The sequence below is a fragment of the Eschrichtius robustus genome, chromosome 1 (genome assembly GCF_028021215.1).
Source record: "Eschrichtius robustus isolate mEscRob2 chromosome 1, mEscRob2.pri, whole genome shotgun sequence".
NCBI lineage: Eukaryota > Metazoa > Chordata > Mammalia > Artiodactyla > Eschrichtiidae > Eschrichtius > Eschrichtius robustus.
Window position 1 is genome coordinate 876,977 of NC_090824.1, and position 19,515 is coordinate 896,491.

General features: G+C 61.7%; 1 protein-coding gene across 1 annotated transcript; it reads right to left on the reverse strand.

The window, feature by feature from the left end:
• Positions 1 to 363: 363 nt before the first annotated feature.
• On the reverse strand, positions 364 to 18,772 carry LOC137749595 (collagen alpha-1(III) chain-like). Its single transcript, XM_068536960.1, has 18 exons — positions 18,698 to 18,772; positions 17,902 to 17,961; positions 17,547 to 17,602; positions 16,402 to 16,845; positions 16,117 to 16,283; positions 15,864 to 16,025; positions 15,294 to 15,482; positions 15,129 to 15,249; positions 8,798 to 8,935; positions 8,436 to 8,688; positions 8,082 to 8,178; positions 6,197 to 6,333; positions 2,988 to 3,092; positions 2,570 to 2,807; positions 1,703 to 2,239; positions 1,125 to 1,425; positions 981 to 1,040; positions 364 to 409 (listed from the first exon to the last, which is right to left on the reverse strand). The coding sequence occupies exons 1-18, from the start codon at positions 18,770 to 18,772 to the stop codon at positions 364 to 366; spliced, it is 3,186 nt and encodes a 1,061-aa protein (XP_068393061.1).
• Positions 18,773 to 19,515: the final 743 nt, after the last annotated feature.

The window sequence follows — 19,515 nt, forward strand, 5'->3', positions numbered from 1 at the left end:
CCGAGTGCGTGTCATCTCGGGAGGCCTTCCCCGCTCCTCCACCCTCAGAGGCCCACCCTGACCCTAACTTGTCCCTGAGCAGCCAGCAGCGCGCTGGCCTGGGAGGCCCACCGTGCTTGTTGAACGGGACTTTGGTGAGTGAATGGATGGAGGGGCTCCCAGTCCCCCCGGGCTCCCCCCTTGCCTCCCCGCCCCCGCCTGGGGTCCAGCCACAGGCACCATGCTGCCTGTCTGGTCAGAGCCAGCAGACTGTGATGGTCGGGGGCAGGAGGGACGAGGCTGGGGGTGGACAGAACTCAGGGTCATCCACCGGCCCCCAAAACCCCAGGGGGGAGCACAGAGAGGAGCCTTGAAGGGCGGGGGTCACAGGCCGAAGAGGGGCCGGGCCAGTCCATGGGGCCGCGCTGGCCTTTGGGTAAAGGGCTGGGCTGGGGTTCAGGGACACCTGCCTGGCCTCTGGGCACAGGGTAAAAGAACAAGTCTTGGCTTGTAGCCTGTGGCCCCTGCTCCTTCCACTACCAGTGGGTGCGGGGCAGGACAGACACCGGTGTGGCCCTGTGCGGGGAGAGGCCCTCAGCTCTCCCCCTCACCTCAGGGGCACTCCCGGCATCCTCCAGGGAGGGGGCTCCATGCACCATAACACACATGCACGCTGGCGTGAGCATACATTCACGCCAGCACGCACTCACAGGCCCACACCGTCACACACAAAGGAGCACAGGGCACGCACCCTTGTATGACCCATGCCCACACACGCACGTGTGAGCCGACCCAAAGCGGTGGGGACGGGGCTCCGTGGTTGGGTCCCGCGGCCTGTCTCTCCTCCACGGCAGCTGTAACAAGCCCCCCTCACTGGGGGTTCACCAGACACCGTTCCAGGCACCGTTTATGTATCAACTCCCAGACCCTGATGAACCCTCCAGTGATGGAAGCAACGCCCCTGGCACAGAGCGGGCAACCGAGGCAGCTGGGATTCACACCAGTGGCGCGGGGGCTGTGAGGTGCGGGCGGGGACGCGCAGGGCGGCAGGGCTGCAGCACCTGGAGGAACCGGGCCTGGCGGCCCTGAGGGGAGGAGGAGCTCGGTGCGCGCCCCGCCCCGTCGGGGAGCCGGCCTCCTCTTACCCCCGCGGGCTGGGGCCGGCCCGGTTCGGAGGGGTCGCCGAGGCCGGCGGCCCCCCCCCGGGAATTCCGGGCGCGTGTGTCAGCGCGCTCGGCTTCGCCACCTCCTCGGCCCCCTCGGCCCCCGCGGAGAGCTGGATTCCCGATGGGGCGGGGGCGGGGGAGGCCCCCGGGCCTAGGGCGGGGTCGCGGGCCCAGCCCTGCACCCCCGGAGCGTCCCTGGCAGGAGCCGGTCTCCCCTCCGCCGCCTCCCAGTTTCCGCGCCCCGAGGGGTCGCCGCTCCCCCGGGGACGGGCGGGGAGGGCTGGCACAGGAGGACCCTGACTGCGGAAGTGGACGCCCCTGGCCCTGGGTGCCGGCACGTGCGCCGGGAATTCTCACCACCTTGGGGTGGGGGGCGGGTCCTGCCCGACAGACAGGTGAGACCCTGGGGCTCGGTGACGATCCCCCAGGTCATGACCCACCAACTGTTTCTGTGCAAACCTCTACGTGAGTTTGGGGCGGCGTCTGGATCTTGGGTGCGAAGCCCAGTTGTGCCTCGGTTTTCGCATCTGGAATATGGGAACCATAGCAGTACCTACCTCGCAGAGTACTGTGCAAATAAAAGACACCACGGGGAACCCCGTCTGTGCCCGGGATGGGGTCCTGCCTGGGAACCCGGTCGCGGTCCTCTCCGGCGCGCGTTCGCGCGGGGACCCAGGACGCCCGCTTGCCCCGCGCCTCCGCTCTGTCCGCCTGGCTCCCTCGGGGGCTGCCTGGAGCCCCCTCCGGGCCGCCAAGACCGAAATCTCCTCGCTCGCCCCAGGCCCGCCCCGGCGCTGCTTTGCCGGCGGTCTCAACAGGCCCCGGCGCGCTCAGGCCCGCCGCCGGGCGAGGGTGGGTGCGCGCCGCAGCCTGGCTACCCCGCCGGCGGGCCCGGGGCGAGCCGGGGATCGGAGGGGGCAGCGGCGGCTCTAGGCCGGGGGAGGGGATGGGAGGGGGTAGGGGTGGAGGGGTCGGGGCGAAAGGGGCAGGGAGTTGGGGGTAGGGGCTGGGAGGGTCCGGGCGGGGGCCGGGGTAGAGGGGGCAAGGAAGCTCAGGGCGACGGGGGCCGGGGGAGAAGCGAGCAGGCTCAGGGTCTAGACGGGGTGAGGGGAGGAGGGGAGGGAGAAGGGCATCTCGGGATCCCCCATGGGGGAGGGGGCTGCGGGACGGCTGAGAACCCGGAACCCTCAACTCCCGCCGGTGGATGCCCCGCCCCTCCCCGGGCCCCTAGGCGCCGCACGCCCGTTTCACTGCGGGGGAAACGAAGGGTACAGGTCTGCAGCGCATCTGGCGGGGGTGGGGTTTTGTGTCCCTGCGCCCGGGGTGCTGAGGGGTACCCCCTGGGTTGCTGATGGGAACGCTGGCGGCGCTGGGGGGAGAAGCAAGCCCTGAGCACTGGCCGAGTCGGTGGTCTTGGACCTCACCTCCGCCTTCCTCTGCCCTCACCGGCGCCTCCCGGACAGGGGCTCTGGGCCGCGAGGCGAGGGAGGCGCCCGCGCCCGCCGGCGGCCGAGAGGGAGCTCGGGAGCGAGGCCCGGGGGGCGCAGTGCCGGCCATGGCCACCAAGCGGCGCGATGGGGCCGGCGGAGCGGAGCAGATACGGTTCCCCAGGCCGGCCCGCGGCTTCCCGAGATGCGGACGCCTCGCCTCATTTTGGAGTTTCTGTGCGAGAGGGGGACAGGGAGGCGGCTATTTGGGGCATTAGGTGGATGAAACTTGGGGTCCCCAGCTGTGTCTCTGTGAGGTGACCTTAAGCACCTGGCCCAGGCTATGCCTTTGTCTCCCCTATGGAAATGGAGGGGGGCGCGGGGAGAGAAGAGCATTCCCTGGGTGCTGGTCCACCTTGTTCCGAAGAGAAACAGGCTGTGGGGACGCTGGGCCTCTGGAGGGCGGAGAGGGCGGACAGCTGGCCCAGCTGGAGGAGGGGAAGGTGGGCCCCAGGCTCAGCTGGGGAAGTGGCAGAGCCAGGAGAGGTCATCTGGGACCAGAGGACCCTGCCCTGAGCCTGGGGGCCGTGGGGGCCTGGGCCTGGGGCTGGACAGCTGGGAGGGCACGTCTGTCACCAGGGCCTGGCCACTCTGGGGAACAGCGGGGGAGGAGGTGGGGGGAGCCCAGCCTAGAGCAGTGCCCCCCACCCTGTACCAAAGCTCAGCTGCAGGAACCAGCCCTGCATTCAAAGCAGGCTTCTCCCTCTGGTGGGCGCTGCCAACCTCCAGCCCTGGGACCCCTCCCCAGACACCTGCCTTCCCCGGGTCCAGCCCCACGGAGGGAGGAGCAAGTCGGCTGGATAGCCCACTTCCAGCTGTGGTGTTGCCCGAGCCCGGTCATCACTCCCTGCAATGCCCAGGGCCTGCCCACCTGCCCCTCCCCTGCCCACCTCACTCCCACCCCGTGTCCCAGTCGCCGAGGGTTCAGCCTTTCCTGAGCCCTTCCCTGAACTCACCCTGCAAGGCTTGGCTTCACTGTCACCCTCAGAGGACCCTTTTCAGAGCCTGTGCAGTACAGGATTAACCCCACAGGCCAGGGTTGTCCACACCCTGCACAGTCCAGAGAAAGGTTCAGCCTTTGCCTGGCTCCTAGGAGGCAACCTCTGAGCCCCTGGAATGTCTGAGACCCCTGTCCTGAGCCCACAGTAGACCCTTGGGTGGGTGGTGGGCAGGCAGCAGCCCCAAGGATCCAGCCATCAGGTCTTTGTCCTTGGTTTCCCGTTTACCAGGGCACAGGGTGTGGAAGAAGCACCCCCAGTTGTAGTCAGGCTCTCAAGATAAGAAAGTGGGACTTATAGGGAAAAGGGAGGGGGCACAGTGGATGGATAGAGAGGTGGGCAGATGGATGGATGGATGGAGGAAGGAGGGAGGAACAGAGGGGTGGATGGAAGGGTGGATGGAGGGAAGGAGGGAGGAACAGAGGGGTGGATGGGTGGATGGATGGATGGAGAGATGAATGAAAGAGACAGTGAGTTGTGCACTGTAAAACGTAGGTGGTGGGTATGTGGGGTTTCCCTGTACAATTCTTTTAACTGTGCTGTGTGTTTGAAAATATAATACAATGTAGGGGATATGTTTATAGACAAGCACTGTAACACACGTACACACGCTGCTAAAAACTCGTGAGCTAAAGAAGAGATCATAATAGAAATTTTTAAATACCTAGCACTGAATGAGAATATAAAACACTGCGTATCCAGCTGCACGTGTGGAAAAGAAGGAAGCCGCAGGGTTTGTGAGCCGCGTCCCCGTCTTAGGAAGTTCAGGGGGCGTGGGGTGGGGGGAGCAAAGGGGCAGGAGGGAAGATTTTACACTGAATGCAAGGTATCCCTGAATTTTGTAAATCAAATAAAAAGAAGATGTTGGGGGGAAAAAAGAAGATTTTGCGGGGTAGGACAGAATAAGCCCAAAGAAAGTTTGAAAACAGAGATAAAAATAAGCTTGGGAATGGATGAAATAGGAAGCAAAGGTGTGATGGAGAAGGCCCGTGGAGACAAAGTTAGTTCTTGGAAAAGAATCAACCAATGAAACAGACCAACTTCTGAGAAAAATAAACACACAAAAAAAGGAAAGAAAAAACACAAATTAAAAAACGTGAATCAAAAAGAAGATACAATTTTAGATTTAAAAGGAAATGAGAAGCCACAGACTGCTGGAAAATGGTTGCAAACCGTGTATCAGATAAAGGACTTGTATTCAGAATTATAAAGAACTTCCAGAACTCAACAGTAAAGGAACAAGTAACCTGATTTTAAAATGGACCAGGGACTTCCCTGGTGGCACAGTGGTTGAGAATCCACCTGCCAGTGCAGGGGACACGGGTTCGAGCCCTGGTCCGGGAAGATCCCACATGCCACAGAGCAACTAAGCCCGTGCGCCACAACTGCTGAGCCTGCGCTCTAGAGCCCACGAGCCACAACTACGGAGCCCACGTGCCACAACTACTGAAGCCCACATGCCTAGAGCCCGTGCTCTACAACAAGAGAAACCACCGTAATGAGAAGCCCACGCACCACAACGAAGAGTAGCCCCCGCTCGCCTCAACTAGAGAAACCCCACGCACAGCAATGGAGACCCAATGCAGCCCCCCTCAAAAAAAAAAAAGCGCCAAAGATCTGAACACAGCATGGATGATGGCAAATAAGTACATGAAAAGATGCTCCCCGTCCTTTGTCATTAGGGGAATGCAAATTAAAACCACGGTGCAATGCCACCGCATACCCATGAGAATGGCGGAAACTAGTGACATGAATAAAATGGCAACACCACATGCTGATGAAATTGTGAAGCAAAAACTTCTTACATATCACAGGTGAGAATGCAAAGTGGTGCAGCCCCGTGGAAAAGTGCGGTCACTTCTCACCATCTGGTGACCCAGGATTTCTACTCCCAGTATTTCCTCAAAGAAATGAAAACTTATGTTCACACAAAAGCCTATGTGTGAATCTTTATAGCAGCTTTATTTATGATCACCCCAGACTGGAAACAAAGCTGGTGTCCTCCAGCTGGTGAGGAGGTGACCTCTGAGGTCCGTCCACGAGATGCCGTGAGAGGAAGGGGCTCTCCGCGGGCCCAGCAGGGATACACCTCCAGTGCCTTTTCTGTGGGAAAGACACCAGACCCAAAAGGCTGCACAATTCCCTTCACATGACCTTCTGGAAGAGACACATTGAGAGAGAGGGAGATAGATCAGTGGTTGCTATGGGTTGGGGGTCAGGGAAGGATTGTCTCGCAAGGGCAGCAGGAGGGAATTTGGGGTGATGGAGCTGTTCTGTGGCATCACTCTGGTGGATACACAACCGTATGCATTTGTCAAAACCTACAGAGCCGAACACTGCAGAGTGAATCTTACTGTATATACATTTAAATTTTTTGAAGTGCAAACACATCAATTTCAAAAGAGAGGCAATTAGAGAGTACTGTAAACAACCATATGTCACCATTTCTGAAAACATAGATGAAATGGACAAATCGTTAGAAAAATAGAATGGGCTAGAAGAAATAAAAATCTTGAATGGCCCTATGACTAGCAAATCCATTGGAGCAGTATTCAAAAGTCTTCACATGCGGACACTTGGGGCTGGAAGTGAAGACACAAAGGGTGGAGGACGGGGACCCAAAGCCAGGGTCAGCTCTCCTGACCACGTTGACAGGCGACTCTTGGCTCTGACGGGCAGGGAGGGGCTGGGGGGGCGGGGAGCCTGGCACGCAGGCGGAAGCGGTAGCCCATGGCCACAGCAGGGGACGGAAGTCTGCCCACTGTCTCCCCGACGCTGAGCGGGGTTTCTGGGGCTCAGCCTGGGACCACAGATGCCAGTGTGGCACCTGAAGGCAAGATAGGACACGTGAAGGCTGAAGGTAGCAGTAGCACTCGCGCTTCTAGAAGGGCCCTGTCACTTCTGCCCGCAGGAAGGCCTCAGGGGCCAGCACACAGCCGCCAGCGATAACGGGAAGTTCACGGTGGAGCCCGGGGCCTTTTTGCAGAATAAAGTAGGAAATACAAGTTTCCTACGCAGTCACACTGATGTAAACGGGATGAAGAGGGCTCTCTGTGCAGAACCAGTAGAATGGGCCGTCCCCGGGGCACTGACCCCAAAAGGCATCCAGCTGGGAAAGGAAGAAGTAAAATGACCTCTGTTGGTAGGTGGTGTGATCTGAGATGTAGAAAATCCTAAAGATTCCACAAAAAAACCTGTTAGGACAAAGAGATGATGTCAGCTTAGTAGCAGGATACAAAGTGAACCTGGAAATCAGCTGTGTTTCTATTCACTAACAGCAAAGAAACTGGAAAGGAAATAAAGAGATCAGTTCCGTTTTCTTTTCTTTTTTTCCTACCGTGGGTCCCAAGAATTTGCATTTCTACCAAGTTCCCTAGGGATGCTGATGTGGCTGGTCTGGGGGTAGAAACCAGTTCCATTTTCAGTGGCATCAAAAATAATAAAATAGGGCTTCCCTGGTGGCGCAGTGGTTGAGAATCTGCCTGCCAATGCAGGGGACACGGGTTTGAGCGCTGGTCTGGGAAGATCCCACATGCCGCAGAGCAACTAGGCCCGTGAGCCACAACTACTGACCCTGCGTGTCTGGAGCCTGTGCTCCGCAACAAGAGAGGCCACGACAGTGAGAGGCCCGCGCACCGCGATGAAGAGTGGCCCCCGCTTGCCACAACTGGAGAAAGTCCTCGCACAGAAACGAAGACCCAACACAGCAAAAATAAATAAATAAATAAATTTTAAAAAAAAATAATAAAATACTTAGGAATGAACTGACCCAAGGAGAGAAAAGCCTTGTACAATGGAAGCCACAGAGCAGTGAAGTGGGAGAAGTGAAGAAAGACACAGGTGAAGGGCCCACATCCCACGCGCAAGGACCAGAGTGCTCACCGTTCTTACAACGTGATCTGCAGAGTCACCGCAAACCCACCCGAATCCCAGTGATGTGCATTCTTCCCCCCAGAAACATCCATCTTAACATTCATATGGAGACTCAGGGGCCCCAAACAGCCCAGGGAATTAACCCTCCTGGGGCAGAGATGGACGCCTCCCCACCTCCCCCGAGCCTGGCCGGCAGAGACCTAGGGAGAGGGCACAGGGACAAGGGGGCGGGTGCAGGAGGGACGGGCCGCGCCGGGGAAGGAAGCCAGACAGACGGGGAGCCAAGTCTGCGGCCGGGGCCTGACGTCAGTGTCCCAGCTCAGCCGGGGGCGGCTCTGCCCCACACCTTGCAGGTGCTAACGCCCCTCACGGGGTCCTGTCCGCACCCCATCCTAACCGGGGGAGCCAGGCCACCTGACCCGCACAGGGAGGAAAATGGGCCGGAGGTGGGCGGGGGGTGGGGGTGGATTCCAAGCGCTCCAGCTCCTCCTGGTCGCCTGGGGCCCTTGCCAGGGTTCCTGCGCGTCCGTGTGCGACACGGCGTGGGTGTGCGTGCGAGTGAGTGCAGGTGAGCCTACGTGCCGCACGCGCGTGCCCCGGGTTCACTCGTGTGTGGGTAAACCAGCGAGCCTTGGTGTCGCAGGTGGTGAGGAGGCAGATGGGGTGCCAGCAGGGCTGGGGTGGAAGAGGCCCGTCCAGGTGGGTGAGGGCAGCGACAGGTCACGGGTGCGGAGCATCGGGCGAGCGGCAGGAAGTGGGAGGGAGCGGCTCTGCCACTGACCTGAATTTTCTGAGGTGGGAGGAGCCTATGCGGTTGGAGTGGAAGAGATGGCTGCACACGCACACGCGCACGCGCACGCGCACGCCTCTCCCACCTGGACTCTCCCCAGCCCTGAGCAAAGCCCCTTCAGTGGGTTGGCTGCACCCCCCACCTGGTTACCCCGGGAGACCAGCTGCAGGCCTGGCCCTCGCGCTCCCCCCGGCCCCCCGACCGTGTCCTCCCGCCCTCGGCTGCGCCCGCCCCCCTCAGGCCCCAGGTCCCTCTGCAATGCTTCTGGCCACCCACCAGGGTTGTGGTCACGCTCCCAGGGCGGCCACAGTGCCTCTTCCGGTGCCTGCTGACTTGAGGGACCCCCTCCTCCAGCTGTGGGTTCCTGGAGGGCCGTGATCCCTGCCTTCCAGGACCTTCCGCGGGGCAGTGCACACAGCAGGTGCTCAGCAAATGCTCACTGGGTTGAGCTGATGGCCAGACCAGCCCTAGTTCCCCCAGCCCAGCAGCCCCCCTGGGTGTTACCCAAACTGCTGTAAGGAGGTTGGCCGGAGCTCCAGCACCCTGCAGAGGAAACCGATTGCTTCCGGAGCAAGCAATGGGCTCCCGCCCGTGTCAGCCGGGGTGTCTTCCACGTGGGGCTGCTGCCTCTGCCTCGTCTGTCTGGGGAGCGGGGTGGGGGGAGAAGGGAGCGAGAGGTGGGGGGAGCCTCAGCCCACAGCCTCGACAGCCCCACCCCTGGCGGTTTTCCTCCCCAGGTCACTTCTGCTTTCTACTCAGTGGCCGCGGATGACAGGTGGGGGAGGGCACAGCGCCTCAGACCCTGCTGGGCAGCTACAAACCTCGAAGCACGTTCTCGCCCCGCCCTCCTGGCACCTCGGCAGCTTCGGGCTTCCCGGGTCTGGGTCGGTGGTGGGTCAGGGGCAGCCCCTCTTGGCAGGGCTACCAGGCAGCCTGTGTCCCCGCCCACCCTCCTCCCACGGGGGCATCAGAGCAATTCCTAACAGGGGGCCTGCTTTAAACCCGCCCACAGGCCTTCGGGGCTCCCTACCCCGAAGGCAGTGCCGACATCTGGGGCTGGAAAATTCTTTGTGGTGGAAGAGGGCTGTCCTGGGCATTAGGGGTTGTCTGGCATCATGCCTAGCCTCCCCCACCCGATGCTAGCAGCACCTCCACCCCAGCTGTGAAACCCAAAACTGTCTCCAGAAAGGCTCAATGTCCCCTGGGGACGAAATCGCCCCAGCTGGGGACCCCGGGCAAGGTCCTGGGCCTGGATGGGTTGCAAGGAAGTGAGGCCCTCGGGGCCTCAGAGGCAGGGGATCCAGTGGGAAGGCTTCTGCTTTCACTCCCGACCTGCCATCTGCGGCCGACCTTGGACAGCTGAGCCGGGAGGCAGACTGGAAAGAAGGCAGACGCTCGGACCCGATGTCTGTGAGCCGCGCCACCCTGCCACGCGGGCTGCTCCTGGCTGCCTCTCCGCTTCTGCCTCAGCTCTCGCTGGACCGAGCTTTCCAAAGCTCCCGGGGCAGGGCAGGTGAAGGGCTGCACACACCTGCACTTCTGCTGGGCAGAGGCTGTTCTGCCGTCCCTCTGGGGGTGGCCTGGGGTGGCCCTGGTCTTTGGGACCCTTCCTGTGTCATGGGATCCGTAGGGCAAAACAAGCAGCTCCCAAAGGCCGCTGAGGCTGGACCGCAAGGGCCCGAGGGCCACACTCCTGGGAGGGCAGCAGGGCTGAGGGAGGGCAGGGGTCCCTTACCTGGGGTGGGGAGACTATCTTGCCCCTGCTTTGGGCCTGGCACACAGTAGGTGCTTAATAAAACAGCTGTTGGCCGAGTGAATGGCCTCCTGTGTGGCCCTGTGCACATCCTGTCTTGCAGAGAGGCTCACTCAGCCGGCGCCTTCCCGAGTCCTCGGCGGGTAGCCCTGGACAGGGTGAGCGCTGCCGGCCAGGCTGGCTCGGGGTCCCCGGCCAGGCGTGCTGGGAACCGTGGACACTGTCCACCGAGTGTCTGCCTGCTGAGGCTCCCTCCCTGGGGAGGCCAGGGACCGCCCTGGGGGCTCGTGGACCCGCTGTGGCTGGGGGGCCGTGGGCCGCGTCCACGCAGATGCCGGTGCCTCTCCCCTGCACGTCTCCACCTGCAGAAGCTCCTCGCACACCTTCAGTATTAATTCTTGTTAATTGTAGCACCTGTGCTCTCCTGTTCTGTCTTCGTGCGTTAACTTGGTGCAGGCATCCCCTCGGACTAGAGGGACAGACAGAGGGGGAGGCCCTGTCATACGAGCAGGACTCGGTGTGACGGTGACCCTGTCCTATGTCTGGAGCCCGCTGGTGCCCCCAACAGACACTGGTGATCGTGGGTCCCCAAAATATCACCCAAAGTGTCACTTGACGCTTTCTTTTTTCTTTTTTTAATTTATTAATTTATTAATTTATTTTTGCTTGTGTTGGGTCTTCGTTTCTGTGCGAGGGCTTTCTCTAGTTGCGGCAAGCGGGGGCCACTCTTCATCGCGGTGCGCGGGCCTCTCACTATCGCGGCCTCTCTTATTGCGGAGCACAGGCTCCAGACGCGCAGGCTCAGTAGTTGTGGCTCACGGGCCCAGTTGCTCCGTGGCATGTGGGATCTTCCCAGACCAGGGCTCAAACCCGTGCCCCCTGCATTGGCAGGCAGATTCTCAACCACTGCACCACCAGGGAAGCCCTCTTTTTTAAAATTAATTAATTAATTTATTTTTGACTGTGTTGGGTCTTCGTTGCTGCGCGCGGGCTTTTCTCTAGTTGCAGTGAGCGGGGGCTACTCTTCATTGCGGTGCGCGGGCTTCTCTTTGTTGTGGAGCATGGGCTCTAAGCACGTGGGCTTCAGTAGTTGTGGCACGTGGGCTCAGAAGTTGTGGCTCGCAGGCTCTAGAGCGCAGGCTCAGTAGTTGTGGCCCACGGGCTTAGCTGCTCCGCGGCATGTGGGATCTTCCCGGACTAGAACTTGAACCCATGTCCCTAGCATTGGCAGGCGGATTCTTAACCACTGCGCCACCAGGGAAGTCCCCTGATGCTTTCTACTGAAGAGTTGATGGGTCCTTCTGGAAATTCTGGAATGAACAATAAGATTATTTGCCATATTTAGCTTCCCTGGGAGGAGCACAGTTCTGTCAGTGGAGGCGGGTGTAGCAAATCCTGTTCATGCTGGTGGGCCAGAGCCACGTGGGCCAGAAGCCACGTGGGTTCATGGTTTCGGTTCTCCATGTGGGTCCTGCTTCCCAGGCTTGGGGGTGGTGGGTCTCCTGGGGTTTCTGAGGGGAGAAAGCCACCTTCAGAGGAGCTGATCCAGCCTCTACATTGGGGCCTTCTCCCCTCCATCTCCCCTCGTCATCCCTACCCCAAACCCCCTCTCCCAGTTTCTCTGGTCTCTGGGGTCCTCCTCCTCCCAGATCAACCCCCCTCTGGACGCTTTTCTCATCTGGGGGCAGTTTCATCCCTGGGCCTAGGCACTGTGCGCCTCACCCACCAGTCTGGGACGTGCCCTCGCCAGGTGGAAGGGAAGCTGGTGACCACGTGTGCCCAAGGCAGCACACCCCCAATACCCAAATGCCCCTTCTTGCTTAGGAAGAGCACCCAGGGTCAGTGGACACAGTGAAATCAAAGACCACATTTCCCAGCCGCCCCTGCAGCTGGGTGTGGCCACAGGACTGAATTCCTGAGGAGGCAAGACCAGAAGCATTGGGTGGGGATTCTGGGATGTCTCCTCAAAGGGGAGGGGCCCCATCGTCCTCCACTTCCTTCCTTCCTAACACCTGGAATGTAGATGTGAAGGCTGGAGCTCAAGTGGCCATTTTTGACCAAGAGACAAGGCACCTGGTTTCCCAAGGCCATGGAAGCTGCCGGACCAGCCCCGAGAGAGAGAGAGAGAGAGAGAGAGAGAGAGAGAGAGAGAGAGAAAACCCCTGTGTGTTCAGCATGGTTGTCTGGGGTTTCTGAGGTGATGGGTAGCCTGTCCTGGGCTGATCTAGGGCACACTATAACTTTGTTGAAACCATGACCCATGATTCACACTCAGAGCGTGCCCTGGTCAGAGGAACACGGGCTGGTATGAGTTTCAGAATCACCACGTTCTTGGGGTGACAGCTTCTCAAAAGCCCCTTTCCATTCCCAGCCTCTTCTCTCTCAGGAAAACTCTCTCTGAAACTACCCTGAAAGCCCCTTCCCTGGCTGGTGACGGGGAACTCCTGCCCTCTTATGAGAGCACTGAGTCCCATGGAAACCCCCGGAAGTCCCTGCCTCCCCCTCCTCCAGCCCGATTCAGTGACTCAGCACCACTGAGGCTCAAAAGTGGGGGGGGGGGGGAGAGGTCAGCAGTCAGGGAAGCCTGGCAGACTTACTGGAAGAAGGAAAAAAACGATCATCTCAGCCAATGGGATCCGGCGTCACACAAACGGACTGACACACACGACGGAGTAGGGCTCACTCCAGGCTCGTGGTGTTTGGTGATCGATGGACAAAATTTACCATAATAACAAAGCTAAAGAGACAGACCATGTAATCATCCCCACAGAGGCAAGGCGGATGGTTCATCGAGTTTGGGATAATTTGAGTGTCCTCGAGAGTGACGACTGTGGTCGACGGAAACACACTGAAGATACAAAAACCCACGGGTCCTGCACACCCGTGTTCACAGCAGCGTTACACATGGCAGCCAAAAGGGGGAAGCAACCCACATGTCCATGGACGGATGACGGATAAACAGATGTGGCCCATGCACACAGTGGAATAGGACTCAGCCGTAATGAGGAGTGAAGCTCTGACACCTGCTCCAACATGGGTGGACCTCCAGGACTTCATGCTGAGTGAAATAAACCAGTCACGAAAGGACAGATCCTGTGTGATCCCACTCATATGAGGCCCCTAGAGCAGACAGTCCTAGAGACGGAAGTAGGATGCTGGGGGCAGGGGCTGGAGGAGGGGATGGGGAGTGAGTGTTTAATGGGGACGGAGTTTCTGTCTGGGGAGATGAAGAGTCCCAGGGATGACGGTAGTGGTGGTCGCACGACTATGTGAGTATATTTATCACTGAGCTGTTGACTTAGAAGTGGTTAAAATGGTAAATTTTACGTTATGTATAATTTACCACAATAAAAATCCCCGAGTGCTTAATGATACTCGGGGAGAGAGTGAGAGAGAGTCCCAGACCTGGGCTACAGCAGGAGGCGACCGTTGCCTGTCGGTTGGGAGAAGAGGGGGGGGGGCAGCTCATTTCTCCCCGGAACCTGCCGGAGGACACAGGTGGAAACATCACATAATGGGAAAGTCACCACTTAGCCGACCAAGCAAGGTGGCTGCCCTGGGATGGGGAGTGGGGGGTACAGCGCCAGGAGGGGCGGCCAGGGTGCCGGGGGGGGGTCCACCCCACCACCCATCACCGGCCCTGTCGAAGGAGTGGTTGTTGTCGCCGTGATCCCGGTGCCAGAAACATCGAACTGAACCTGCCGGGGCTTTAGAACCACTTCCCAGTCACGGGAAGCCCGTGATGGAGAACCACGTACAATGACCCCGGGAGGACCCAATCAAGCAAATCTAGAATGTGCGACATTTTAGGAGACAGGCCCCTTCGGAAAGCGAATGTCATGGGCGCAAGGGGTCGGGGCGCTGCTTCCGAGTGAGGAGACCAAGAGGCCTGACGTCAACCAGCTGCGCCGTCCCTGCTGTAAACACCTGGGGACAACCAGGCTGGCTGTTGGGGGCCGAGGGGTGTGGAGGGCGGGCAGGACACGCACACGGCTCTGGAGGTGAACTCGGAGGGTCTGGGTGCCGAGCCAGGGGCCCGATTCTGCTCACAAACACGAAGCCCATCTCAGGGGATCTTCGTGCCTGTTGAACGTGGGCGGTGGTCCCCCCCCCGTCCCCTATAAAACCTTTAGGAGCAGTGAGGAGAGTGGAGACGTCAGCCGGAGGTGCACGGTGCCCGGCAGATGCCCGGAGAGGGTCACCACCGCCCGCCCTCTTACCTCTTCTCGAGTTTGAATCCATGAATATTCGACCCACTTAAAACGGTGAATAATGTTCCCCTGTCACGAGGTGATGAAAGTGAGGTTGCAGACAGGATCAGTGAGGAAACCCTTCTGGGTTCACAGACACCTGCCTGGTGGAAGTGGGACCACGGAAGCTAGTGGCCTCTTCTCAAGGGGGCCCCCGGGACATTGTCAAGAGGGGGCTACAGGGTCCCCCTTTGTCCTGCCTGAAAGACACTCAGCCTCCAGGAAAAGCACCCAGCCCCCTCACCCCCCAAAACCCCTTCCCCACACCTGCTTTGCTGGTCAGGAATTGTGCTCGGAAGGGGGTGGGGTGGGCACAGCTGCCACCCCCCAGCTCACAGCCCTCCACTCCCACCCCAGGGGCCCAGGCTTCCCTTCCCAGACCCCCCTGAAGACCCCAAGGGGAGGATTCGGCTGCCACCCCTGACCCGACAGCCGCGGCACAGAGGGTGACGGTGGCCAGGGTTTCACGTCCAAGCCCATCAGCGGGGTGCGGGGCGGCCTGGGAATACGCGGACCTCTAGGTGGGCGTGCAGAAGGGAACAGTCCCGGGGAGGGCCTGGGCCGCCCCCATGATGACAGCTGTCCCCCGCCATCCCTGAGGGTGCCTGGCCCACTGGCCGGACGTGGGCTCTGCCCCGGCTGAGGCCCTGCCTCACTCGGGCCCCAGGGGTGGGGGTGCCACCCGGCCCACCCAGACCTCAGCTCTCCCTGCCACTGCTCATCGGGGAAGAGCTGCCCTGGGCAGGTGCTCCGGGAAGGCTGAGGGGGGCCTGTGCTCAGACCCGCACGTGCTCTGCACCCAGCTCCCCAGGTGTTCCACGCCCCCACCCACCCTGAGAAGCTGCTGCGAGGTGGAGGTGGGGGGACCGAGAGGGAGCCAGCCTCCAGCCGCCAGACGAACGTCCCGAGGGAAAGTGCAGAGTGGGGGCCCGCCCTCCCGGGCTCCCCTGGCCCTGGACGTGAGGGGGGCGGTGGCCTCAGTTCCAACGCCGCCTACCGCCCCTGCTGTGGTGCTGGACACAGATCACCCACAAATGTTGGTGGGCCCAGCCCTGCCCTGGGCTGAAGAGCCAGGTCTGCAGTGGGGACGCAGGGAGGGGCCCACGGTGCCGCCGTCTCACCCCGAAACCCAGAACCAGCCCAGGGTGGTCAGGCAAGGTGGCGGTCACCTGCAGCACCCCCGCATCTTCCGAGGACAATGGCCGTGTGCTTTAGGCTGTGATCCTGCAAGCCGGAGAGAGACACACAGACCCCCCACGGCCAGCGTGGACACTGGGTCCCCGGGGGATCCCACGCGGCCTCTCAAGAGAAACCCACCCTCAGAGGCCACCTGGCCTGGCTGGAATCGGCTTTAGGGGCTCAGAGACACCACCCAGACGGGGTGTGCTGACCCACCCCAGGACGGGGAGCGGGGAGGGCGGGCTCCGTGTGAGATGTCTGGGCGCTGGGGATAGGTGCTGTCCTGGGGCCACGGTGGGCAGGGCCGGGCAGCATCTCTGTTCCCAGTGCCCCACGGGTGTCCCTGGGAAGGCAAGGCCTCTTGCAGGCGGCCCTGCTCTGTGCTCACCAGCCTGTGAGGGGCCATGCCAGGCCTGAGCCTGAGGAGCTGGGGTCCGTCTCCCCGGGGGTCCCTGCCCCTGGGTGACCAGCCGCAGCTGTCTGGGAACACTAGGCACCAGCAGCGCACGCGAGCGGGCCCCACGTTCGGCCCGAGCCGCCTGGGAAGGTCCTGAGGGAAGGCAGGCCTGCGTGTTGCCAGAACCACGAGGAGAAGGGGCACTGAGGCCGCTTTCAGGAAAGAGATGGGGCTACAGTCTCACCACCACTGAGAAGAGGCCCCGCCGGGCTGGCCAACCCCAGGTCTCGCTCGGTTTGCGGTTTGGGGAGTTTTAGAGGCACTCCTGCTACTTCCTGAAAGCTCTGAGCCGCGCCTGCAGGGAGGGAGCACGAGGCTGGCGCCCGCTGGGCCCTGAGTAAGTCCCGGGCCCTGTGCGGGGAGCAGTCGGGGTGCGGGTCTGAAAGCAGAGTGATCCGTTGGCATAAAGGTGGGGGCTTGGTGGAGGGTCTTAACCTGGGCTCCTTCACCGAGAGAGACCCCAGGGCACCACAAATGCGGTGGGAGGGCGGGGGACTGGGGGGAGGGACAGTCCCTCTGCTGCCCCTTCCAAGCTGCTGAGATGCCCCTCTGCAGAGTCCCCCGCCCCTCGGCCGCAGGGCTGGGCCGGCTCGGAGCCGGGAGCCGGGGCTTATCCGCCCGGGGAAGCTCTCCTTGCCCCGTGCCCAGGCACTCGGGGACTTCCCAGGGGCTGCGTGCTTGTCGCTGGTTCTCGGAGGTGGTGGGGAGGCTGTCGGGGTGGGTATAACGCGTGGCCACCCTGGCCTCCAGGGGCTGGTGGGGCCAGAGGCACGTGGGCGAGAGGAGGGACGGAAGGCCAGGGGGTCTCTGCTGGGGTGGGCAGCCAGCCCGGTCCTGAGGCCGGGCAGCTCGCAGGCTTCTTGGGACGGTGTCCAGCGCCAGGCGCTGGGGGGGGGGGGGCTCCCGCAGGTGTCTGCCGAGAACGGTGGGCAGGGGCTGGGCGCTGAGGAAGGGGTTCTTCCTGGCGTCTCTGCCTGGACGGCGACAAGGTGATGTTTTAGGGGTTCCTCCAGGCGGAAGGGAGAGGACGGAAGTGCCTCTGGCGACGGTGGGACAAGGTGCGGGTGTTCCACCTCCCTAGCCATCAAAGAAAGGGAGGTGCGTTTTAGAAGGCACACTATAAAAAATCTATCTAAATGGGAGAAATGGAGATGGACTCCCGCTGTGCTGGTGAGATGGGGGCCTCGGTTCAGCTGCCTGAGAGCAAGGCGCTCAGGGGCTGCAGGGGCTGGTAAGTCAGGAGCTCCCTCCCCAAAGTGTAACCTACGCACAGGGACAGAAGTAAAGTCAAAGCTCTGAGTGTGAGGAGGCGGGAGTGAGAGGCTGGAAATAACCTGGAAGTTCCAGCCGTAGTGAAAGGGTGAAGACGTCCTAGCAGACCCACCGCGACGCTCTGTAGCTGGGGACCAGGTCCCGTGGCGCGTGGTGGGGCACCGGGGGGGGGGAGGGCAGTGCGCCCGCTGCACCTGGGCTCGTCCTCTGTGCTTTTGCGTTTGTTTGAAAAGCTCCAGAGTGAAACGTCTGAAAGTGTATCTTAAATGACGGGAGGGACCCACTGCACACGCAGGGCGTAGGGCGCCGGGGGCCAGCGCTGGGGGCCAGGTCACTCTTTACCGTGTCATGTGAGTGTCCATCCGGACGCAGTGCTTCCTGTGGGGCTTCCGTGGGCCCTTTGGGGATGTGCAGGCACCAGGGTGGTGCCCAGGGCCAGAGGGGGTGGGGGCGGGAGGCAGGGGCCGCTCGAGCCCAGGGGTGGGTGCGTAGGGGCTTCGGGCTGACCTGGGCCACCCACCCCATGGCCTGTGGCTGTCACAGCCCCTCTGGAGCGCAGAGCAGGGACGGAGGCCCTGAGCCCACCAGGTTGGCATGCTGGGCAGGAAGGGCGGTGAGGCTGCTGGCGTGGAAGATGCATCCGTCTTGGCACCCGACCCCCGACCCCGGGAGAGGACAAGGGGGCACCCAGGCCTACCGGCTCCTGGCCGGCAAGAGCCCCAGCTGCCAGTGGGGAGGGGCCACGGGCACTCTGGGGCTGGCGGGGGGGGGACACCAGGAGGGGACAGTCCACGGCCACCCGGGGAGGAGGCCGGGGCGGAGACCTGAAGCCATGTGTGCATTGGGCAGGGAAAGGCCAGGACGAAGCCCAAGGCTGGGCTGAGCTCTGCTGGGCAAAAGGCCGGGGGTGGGCACGGGGGCAGGTGCCCGGGCCTGTGGGCATGGGCAGGGCGGGACCGCACCCCGGGGCGTGGGGCGGTCCCAGTGCCTGGCTGCTCCGGCCTGGGCCTCCTGTGGCCCCCGGTCCTCTCAGTGTGCCCCCCGCACCCCGCCAGTGCAGGCAGACTGTGGGCGCCCGACAGTCGGGGACGCGGCCCCGGATCTGGAATCAGTGCTCTGCTCTGCACAGGCTGCACAGCGCGGGGGTGCCGAGCAGGGGCCCCAGGACCGCACAGTGTCAGTTGGGCCGCTTCCTCTGGCTTTTGCAGAAGTGACTTCTAGAGACAGTGGTCCCCTTTCTGCTGCCATCTGCATCAGGGAAGAGCCGGGCGGTGCAGCCCTTGGGGGAAGGGACCACCTCCCAGTTTTCCAGAATCTCCGTTCTGACAAAGGAATCGGGCCCAGGGTGAGGCTTGTTGTGTCCCTCCCGGGCTCACGGGGCTCAGGGGCGTCTGGACAGCTCCCAGGTGGGCTGGCCCCCCTGCAGCTCAGGGCCCCCCTCACAGTGGGAGGCCCTCCTGGACCCCCCTTCCTCAGGCTCAGCCCTCCCTCACCCCCGAGCTGAGCGGGCCACAGCCCCATGTGCCACGCTGAGCCCGCTGGTGGCTGCCCTGGGCACCTTGGGCCATCTCCTCAGAGGGCAGGACGCCCGCTCTGCGTGCGGGTCTCAGGGCCGGGCGTAGACCTCGGCCAGAGCACCCCTGGGTGGCCCCCTGCCTCACTTCCTCACTTGCAGGGGGCTGACTGAGCAAGGAGGTGCAGGGATGGACGGGGGAGGCCCATTGACCCTCCAGGCCCATGCCCACCAGTCCGTCAGAACGTCAGTTTCGAAAGGTCAATGCGTTTCTTGATTCTTTGTTGCCTCAGCGCCTTACCTTTGTATTATCGAGGTCTTGCTTACAAATTCTCAGTCGATGAACTCCCTGCAGTTTCAGGTAAACACGTCGGCTTCCTGTTATTTCCCGGTGGTTCACCTGTTGTCAGCACAGCCGGCCCGCCCAGTGTTGGGGGGTGGGGCCTGCACCTGCCGACGCCCCACGGGGCTGGAGGCTCCGCCTGACAGGGGCTGTGGGTGGGGTCTGGGCCTGGCTCCAGGCTGGCTGAGGAAGGGTTTAGAGAGCCCGCCTCCCCCAGACCCTCTCTGGCTGACAGGATGGAGCTTACATTAGGGGCACCTCTGGTTCAGGAAGGAAGCAGAGAGATGGGGGGGGGGAGCCAGGATTCTGCCCCATCTGCCAGCACCCCCGAGCCTGTCCACCTCTGTCGTGGGCGGTCTCCCAGGGGTCCCGGTCCCTTTCACAGGAGTAATGTCCATGCACTTTGCATCTCAGGTAATTCTTTCACCAGGAAAAATTCCTAGAAAGGATTTTAT